Here is a 9,134-nt window from a genome sequence, read left to right as displayed (position 1 = left end):
TTGGTGGCGGGACGCAAATCTGGCGCTGATTGGGCGGCGGCAGAGTCGCTCGTGAAGACTCTAGGGTTCGGGTGCTCTAGAGTGCTAAATTTATCTTCAGACCAGCGACCGCGCCAGCCGCGAATCGGATCTCTATGGAGATGGCCTAGGCGATATCCCTGAGCTGAGAGCATCACCCTGTCCCCGAATCCTTCTTTCCTCTCTGTTTTGTTTTTCATTCCCCTCCCTCTCTCCCCTCCCCCTCCAGTCCACGACGACTGGCTGTTGACCCTGTTCAGGCCTCGGTGAAGGTGAGGAGCGGAGCCGCCGCCGCGGCTAAGCGGTGCGCTCTGAAATGGCCGCTTCCTGGAACTGCCTAAGATGGCGGTCGCGGGCTCTGCTGGGGACCGCGGCGCTGCTGTGCAGCCCAGCCGCGGCGAAATCCGTTCTCTCCATCGCTGATGGAGATGAAATAGAGAGATGGTGTTGGGTGCTGAGACGTTTTCATGTGGTCGTTAGCGCAGGCGGCCGCCCGGGGACGCGAGAGAAGTCCTGAGGCGAGGGTGGGCTGCGACTGGTAGGGAGCCCCCCAGTCGTGGCAATCTGTGGGCAGCGCGCACCTGTGACAGGGAGGAGCTGAGGGATAGTTGGCCCTGGCTGCACATCCAGGTGACCGTTTAAAAAAGCATTTAGGTGTTGGAAGGAGCATCTGTTCCCACCTTTTTGGCTGGCCTGCACTCAGATCCTGTCCTCCTGACCCTGAGGGTATTGTTCCCAGCCGGAACCGCCCGAAGATAGGGGAGAAAGGATTGTGATACTTGTCAGTTTAACCGGAAGGAGACTAAAGACGGAAGTTTTCCCCGCTCTTCAGGGAGTGGAAAGGAAACTTCACTCTCAAAGGAGTCCAGATTCTTTGTCCTCGAGAAATTCGGGGAAACACCTTTGAAGAGGTGGGGTTGAGGACCTCCTTTCTGAAAACAAAAGCTTCCTACTCTTCTGTGTCCTCTGGCAACGAGAGGGATCCTAATCTTTTACGTGAACCAGCAGCTCCACAAAGTTCTCCGTTGCAAAATCCAAAAGGAGACTGTGGAAGGAGAATCTGCTTTTTTGCTCCCAATAAGAAGTAGGGCTTTATGCTGTTGCTAGTATGAGACCCTCGACTTTCTGGCAGTTGTAACCCATTGTTCATCCGTTTCGCTGCATAACCCAACTACTAGTAACGAGATTTTTTTAGTAGTTGGGGAATTAAAAGTATTCAGGAACACGCAAGTAATGGCTAGACACATGGGCTATGCAGTCAAACTTTTTGGGCTCTGAACTTGGTTTTTCACTTACAAGAGGTGTTAGCGAGATGTGTTAACCTGTGTCTGTTTATCTCTAAAGTGGGGTTATTAATAATCCTTGTGTCTTCATAGATGAGATAATCTATATGAGGGATTTAGCAGTAATTGGCATACAGCAAACAATCATCAGTCATTAGACATTGTTTACCTGAGGAGATTGGTCACTGGGGGGCTAAAAATGATTGTAGTGAAAGAACTGCTTCATGTAATAGTTCTATGTATAATTCCATTTGAGATTCAAGACCTAGTTTTAGAGACATTGATGAGGTTGTACTTTTAAAAATTAGGCTTAGTTTCAAGTTCTAGAAAGTGTGGTGGTGGTGTTGTTTTAACATGTTTCTATGAAGTCAGTAGGTGGGGGAACATCTCAAAGCATCTAAATTGCCAAGATATTGAACAGGATGAAAATGTTAGAATTTTTACTATGCTAGGCGTCTTCTCTTTCAGTCCAAGATCTGCATTGCAGTAAAGAATCATTTTCACTGCTTAGATCCAGAAAGAATAAACCCATCTTACGGGTTTATAGTTAGTTCTGCTTGTTACTGTATCTAATTTTAATTTTTCTCATTCTAGGCTTTTGGTTACTCCCCTTCCCACCCCATCCCTTAATTTTATTCTTTTGAAGAGTGCATTTCAAGCTGCCAAGGTGAAGAGAGGGATTACAGAAAGGAGAACACCTTATTTCAGGTATCTTATCCTCTACCCCTTAATAGGAGAACCATTTTGACTCAAGATCTAACATGAGAATACAAAACTTACTCTATAGCCAGGTTATAAAGTTTAAATCAAAAGTAGCTATATTTGGACGACATAATTTGTATGCCTTGATTTATAGAGTTAATAGTATTCTTTAGCAATCCTTAGATTGCATTATCCTTTTCATTTTGATTTGTTTTATTATATGAGAAATAAACCTCTTAAATGAGAGTTTATATTTTTTTTTTAGGTCCTGGTTAAGTCGTCACCTGTCGTATAAATAGAATGCAGAGTTATCTGTAAAAATATACATTACTTTCATTGAATCTTAATTTGGATAATATAAACATTTATATAATTTAAGTCCAGAGAAACAGTACCTAACTTTTGATATACAATTTATTCTTCATTGTTAACGCATAACATTTAGGATACAGTAGAATTATGTATCTCGCAAAACTTGGAACTGTGTGTGTGTTTAATTCACTTCTTCAGAATTGTTGCTAGCCCTGAAGGGACTTCAGATATAGAATAGTATCAACAACTAATACATCTAATGGCAGTAGGCATCAAAAGCTAAAAGAGATTCCACAATACTACATACCATGAGACAGGGCTCATAAATTATGGCCCATGCTGTCTGATTTTGTACGTAAAGTTTTATTGGAACACACCTGTGTCCGTTCTTTCATGTATTGTCTATGGCTGCTGTCATGTTACAACTACAGAGTTGAGTAGTTGCAACAGAGACTATATGGCCCTTGACCAAAAAAAGCCTGCCAACCCCTGCCATGGGACATATTCTTCAGGGTCCCTTTCTTAAAAATATGTATAACAACTCTTAATAATTTATTGGCTCAGTGATTCCCAAATTATGTTTTATAGAATATTAATATTCTCTAAGTTAATAAATGTTTTGAGAAAATGATTGATGCTAATATTAGTTTTTCTTTATGGTTGATTTTAATATGTTTATTTAAATATGAGATTAAGACTGCTAAACTCATTTCTATAGCTTTTATTTTTATGTGATAATCTACCTTTAAGAAAAGGTGTACCATACCTGAGAGCACCAGGAAGTCGCATGAGAGATCACCTGATACATGAACGTATGATGTTCCATCTGCGCATTGATGAATAGGCAGCATTTACAAATTAACTGATGTGTTGCTGTATATCATCTCTTTGATGATTGCTCCTCTTCTTTGTATCCTGTCTTATAATTTCAACACATTTGTGATACTCAATGTCTATTCTAAATTAACCATGTTTTGTACCACAAACTCATTGCCCATGGATCTGTTGCTGAAACAAGGAAGTCTTAAACAAGAAGTGGAATCTTTCTGTTATCAGATTGTGTCTGAATCAAATGATCAGAAGGTTGGAATATTACAAAGTGAAGATAAGCATTTGCAACCTTCAGTTTCTAAAAAATCAGAAGGTGAGCTTTCCAGGGTCAAATTTATATCCAATTCCAACAAAATAACATTTAGTAAAAAACCGAAAAGAAGAAAATATGATGAAAGTTATTTGTCTTTTGGATTTACTTACTTCGGAAATAGAGATGCACCTCATGCTCAGTGTGTATTATGTAAGAAAATTTTATCAAATAGCTCTTTAGCCCCTAGTAAGCTTCGAAGACATTTGGAAACTAAACATGCTGCATATAAAGACAAAGACATAAGCTTTTTCAAGCAACATCTCGATTCACCTGAAAATAATAAACCCCCAACACCTAAAATTGTGAATACAGATAATGAAAGTGCTACAGAAGCATCGTACAATGTAAGTTACCATATAGCGCTGAGTGGAGAGGCTCATACTATTGGAGAATTGCTTATCAAACCTTGTGCAAAAGATGTAGTGATGCGGATGTTTGATGAACAATATAGTAAAAAAATAGATGCAGTACAGCTATCAAACAGTACTGTTGCACGTCGAATTAAGGATCTAGCTGCTGACATTGAAGAAGAGCTTGTTTGTAGACTGAAAATTTGTGATGGGTTTTCACTGCAACTAGATGAATCAGCTGATGTTTCAGGACTTGCTGTGCTGCTTGTGTTTGTTCGTTATAGGTTTAATAAGTCTATTGAGGAAGACCTACTCCTGTGTGAATCTTTGCAAAGTAATGCTACCGGTGAAGAAATATTCAACTGTATCAACAGTTTTATGCAGAAACATGAAATTGAATGGGAAAAATGTGTTGATGTTTGTAGTGATGCTTCTAGGGCAGTGGATGGGAAAATTGCCGAAGCTGTCACCTTAATAAAATATGTGGCTCCCGAAAGCACCAGTAGTCACTGCCTATTATACAGACATGCACTGGCAGTTAAAATAATGCCTACATCTCTAAAAAATGTGCTAGACCAGGCAGTACAAATCATCAATTATATTAAAGCTCGACCACATCAATCCAGACTATTAAAAATTTTATGTGAGGAAATGGGTGCTCAGCACACAGCACTTCTTCTAAATACAGAGGTGAGGTGGCTTTCTCGAGGTAAAGTTCTTGTAAGACTTTTTGAACTTCGTCGTGAACTTTTGGTTTTCATGGATTCTGCTTTTCGACTATCTGATTGTTTAACAAATTCATCTTGGCTGCTAAGACTTGCATATCTTGCAGATATTTTTACTAAATTAAATGAAGTTAATTTGTCAATGCAAGGAAGAAATGTGACCGTTTTTACAGTATTTGATAAAATGTCGTCATTGTTAAGAAAATTGGAATTTTGGGCCTCATCTGTAGAAGAAGAAAACTTTGATTGTTTTCCTACACTCAGTGATTTTTTGACTGAAATTAATTCTACAGTTGATAAAGATATTTGCAGTGCCATTGTGCAGCACCTAAGGGGTTTGCGCGCTACTCTGTTAAAATACTTTCCTGTAACAAATGACAATAATGCTTGGGTTAGAAATCCATTTACAGTTACTGTTAAACCAGCTTCATTAGTAGCACGGGACTATGAGAGCCTGATTGATTTAACATCTGATTCTCAAGTGAAGCAAAATTTTAGTGAACTTTCACTAAATGATTTTTGGAGTAGCCTAATTCAGGAATACCCAAGCATTGCAAGGCGTGCAGTGCGTGTACTTCTTCCTTTTGCTACAATGCACCTGTGTGAAACGGGGTTTTCATATTATGCTGCAACAAAAACAAAATATAGGAAAAGACTTGATGCTGCACCTCATATGCGAATCCGACTTAGCAATATTACACCTAATATTAAGCGGATATGTGATAAAAAGACACAAAAACACTGTTCTCATTAAAATTGGAGGAGTTTGCATGTCTCATGATAACCAAATGTAAGATGAAAATAAAAGATGATTTACTTCATCTCTGGTATTTGGGGGATTTAAATAAAATGATTCCATTTTTTTATACTATTTAGATTTTAAGAAGGCTAAAGAATCAAACGTTTTAAACATATTGTGTTATTATTGGTATTTCTTTACATTGTAATTTTAAAGAGTTCCATGATCATAACTGGGAAATAATGATCCCCAAGATAAAGTCCCAGTCCCTTAACATATCTCTTCAGGATCTAATCCCTACCAATCTTTCCGTGTCTACTCTGCAGCTCTCCAATCCCATGGAACTTCTTGCCATTCCCTAAACATATCACACTGTTTTATCGTTTCAGGTCTCAAAAAGCGATTCTGTCCCCATCTTACTTTCTGGTAGGCTCCTATTTGCTTCAACACTTTGACTTGTAGGTACTTTCATTCTCTGTATCTTCCTATTTTGATGCTGTTTCACACTTGTATTTAATGTTTGTGTCTGTCTCAACTGTGAACTCCTTGATGGTCTCATGGTTCCCAATGTTTTCAGACTAAGCTCTTAGAGAGTCTTATCGAGTCTTATCCAAATCTGTGTCTCCATAATCTGGAAAAAGGCTTTACTAAATTAGATGCTCAGTAAAGGAAAAAAATGTTGGTGAAAGTGAACCAACAAAAAATGGAATGGGGGATTTCCTACATTCATTGATTGGTATGGTAGCAGGTGTACACACTGCTACCCTTTGGGTTTTTTGACTCACTTACTCTATTAACTAGAGTTCAGTGTGGCCATTATGCAGAGGTCATCGAGGAATGTCATAGTTTTATGATTCAGGCTGAACTATTGAGGGAGAGGGGATGAAGTGTGAAGAGTATTTTCAGATACTTTGTTTTTTTCTCAGTTCCTATATAGATTGTTGTAAATTCCACATGCAGTATAAATTAATGAGACTTTACTGTAGTCAGAGATGCTTAGACCAGAAATCAGTTTGTTCTTATAATACTGTAAAAATTTCCTGACTGAATTTCCTGTCTCTGGGCTACTTTTCCTACATCACATCATGCAACACAGTTCACCAACTCAGTGTTAAATATTTGTTACTCCTGTAGTCAAGAACTACTGTAGATAACCATTATTTAATCTCATTTATTGAAACTTCCATTTTAGGGAGTAAAGGTACCACCCCCCACCATTAAGGCAGAATGTGGTAAAATGACTAGGTTCAAGTACCTACTTTACTTTGTAATGTACGGTAATCTGAACTTGAACCTCAGTTGTTTCATCTATAAAATTACAATTACGCCTCCTTTGAAGGGTTGTTATCAAGATTAAATGTGAATGTATAAATATAAAGCTCCTAACAGTTGATGATCAGGAGTAGGTGTACAGCATATATTAGTTCTCTGCCATATCCAACTATGTTCCAGTTAAAGTTGAATCTACACTTCACACTTCTAATCTGGATTTTTATTCTCTGGAGACTCAACAGTTTACTAGACCATGGGACATTTCCTGATCCAAGGCAACAAGATTACATACTTCTAGCCCAGGTTTTTCCTCCTTGTTGCCTTATTAAGCACTTATTTATCTGTGAGGAACTTTATTTTATTTATTTATTTATTTTTTGAGACAGAGTCTTGCTCTGTCACCCAGGCTGGATTACAGTGACGCGATCTTGGCTCACTGCAACCTCTGCCTCCCAAGTTCAACCAATTCTCATGCCTCAGCCTCTGAAGTAGCTGGGATTACAAGTGTGCACCACCACCCCCAGCTAATTTTGTTTGTGCTGGAGTAAAGTGGCGTGATCTCACCTCACTGCAACTTCAGTCCCCACCCACCGCCCGCCCCCCATCCCCCAGCGATTCTCCTGCCTCATCCTCCCGAGTAGCTGGAATTACAGGCACGTGCCACCACACCCAGCTAATTTTTGTATTTTTAGTAGAGACGGGTTTTCTGCATGTTGGCCAGGCTGGTCCCGAACTCTTGATCTCAGGTGATCCACCCGCCTCGGCCTCTCAAAGTGCTAAGATTGCAGGCATGAGCCACCACAGCTGGCCTAATTTTTGTATTTTTAGTAGAGACGGGGTTTCACCATGTTGGCCAGGCTGATCTTGAACTCCTGACCTCAGGTGATCCGCCCACCTAGGCCTCCCAAAGCACTGGGATTACCGATGTGAGCCACTGCGCCCAGCCTGTCAGGCACTTTAATAGTTGCTTTGTATTTATCTATAATCTTTACAACAATCTTATGGGATTGAGTCATTTTTGGACTTGACCTAGGTCATAGGTAATTAGCAGGGTTTAGTTTAAAGTAAGTCTTTCCCAAATACAGAGCTTTTTCCCATCATTGCCTTCTGAACTTTTCTAAGACAAACAGTGACTTGGAAGTACAGCCTGAAACTGCCTACTAGAATCTGGACATTTCTTTGAAGTCTTGTGTTTACTTGTAAATTCACCGAAATTGGCTAATTTAAAATATGACTAATTTTCATGTAAAATATAGAGTAAATTGCTGTCAACTACTAATTCCTTAGAAGATGTATCATAATTTCTTATATATGCAATGCTTTTTATTTACTAGTCCCAGAATTATACCCTAGTTTGAGAAGGATGTGCAGTTCCTTAATATCTGTGTCCAGCATATACCTCAAGCCTGGTAACTAGACTCCTGGGATTGCTGAGTTCGAGCCCTTCATTAGATTATTTGTCCAAGATGTCAGCCTCTTAAAATATAAAACCATTCTTGTTTTCCAGTCCTTTTCCCCTAACCTCCTTGGAGACTCTAGATTCCTGCTCTTAAGTCCAAGTCCATTATCTGAGACCCTGCTGTCTGCTACTAGACCTTTTTAATGCTGACCCTACCCATTTTGGTTCTTGATGCCAGCTGTTCACCTCATCTGTAACGTATCAGGACTAAATTATGGATACCATGCACAGCTAGTGAGAATGGACTTTTAGTACCTGAAGGTGGGTCTGGTGGACAACAGACAAGTCGAGTTCCAGATAGCAACTAGTTCTAGATTACCCTAACCTAAATGTAGTTACCGTGACTGAATCCCAAAGAGAAGATTCTTTTCCTTTGTATTTAAACCCTACCTACCCTTCAGAATTGGCTTTTTTTCTCTAAATAAAACCAAAGGAAACCAAGTAACAAGCACTGCCAGCCTCCCTTTCTTCCATACTTCCAAAGCCCTTTGGTTACCCTTCTGCCACTGTAATGTCCCTGAGACTGTAATAATGAAGCACTCTCTGGAGCTGGAGGGAAACCTCTGACAAACCCTTTCACATAAAAGAGAGAACAACTCTTAGAGGAAGAAATGAATGGCATTCCATTTAATAAACGGAAGAGCTATTTGGGGACTAAATTACATTCTCATGGCACCCTCAAATGATAGCTACTCTTCCAACTGATGCATAAAACAGTAAAATGCCCCTCTTGTGTCCAACGCAAAAGGACTTTCCCACTTTTAATCCCTATATTTACAATAATTGAAATTGCCTTGATTTCTTAATTATGATTATTTCATAAGTTAGACTTGCCCTACCACCCCACATACAAAAATACACCATAAGCTCTTTGTGGGTATGATGTGTCATTCATAAATCTTGGTAAATTTCTAATAATATAAAAAGTAAACAGCGAATTGAGTTTCCTAGCTTAAAAAGTGAAGTATTAAGGTAAAACACAATTCCTACTATATGTAACATTACGAAAATTAACTTTGGCCCAGTGCAGTGGCTCACGCCTCTAATCTCAGCATTTTGGGAAGCCAACATGGGCAGATCACTTGAGCTCACGGGTTCGAGACCAGCCTGGGCAACATGGCGAAGTCCTA

General features: G+C 39.5%; 1 protein-coding gene across 3 annotated transcripts; it reads left to right on the top strand.

Moving 5' to 3' along the window:
- Positions 1-92: 92 nt before the first annotated feature.
- On the top strand, positions 93-5,355 carry ZBED5 (zinc finger BED-type containing 5). Of its 3 annotated transcripts, none has more exons than XM_001166625.8 (3): positions 93-290; positions 1,896-2,009; positions 3,066-5,355. In XM_001166625.8, the coding sequence occupies exon 3, from the start codon at positions 3,207-3,209 to the stop codon at positions 5,286-5,288; it is 2,082 nt and encodes a 693-aa protein (XP_001166625.2). In that variant the 5' UTR covers positions 93-290; positions 1,896-2,009; positions 3,066-3,206; the 3' UTR covers positions 5,289-5,355. The 3 variants fall into 3 exon arrangements, with proteins under 3 accessions (XP_001166625.2, XP_009458222.1, XP_003312969.1); XM_009459947.5 differs by having other exon boundaries at positions 153-290; positions 3,071-5,355; XM_003312921.7 differs by having other exon boundaries at positions 153-290; positions 3,034-5,355.
- The last annotated feature ends 3,779 nt before the right edge of the window (positions 5,356-9,134 follow it).

The sequence above is a fragment of the Pan troglodytes genome, chromosome 9 (genome assembly GCF_028858775.2).
Source record: "Pan troglodytes isolate AG18354 chromosome 9, NHGRI_mPanTro3-v2.0_pri, whole genome shotgun sequence".
Lineage (NCBI taxonomy): Eukaryota > Metazoa > Chordata > Mammalia > Primates > Hominidae > Pan > Pan troglodytes.
This window is presented reverse-complemented; position numbering and strand designations above follow the sequence as displayed.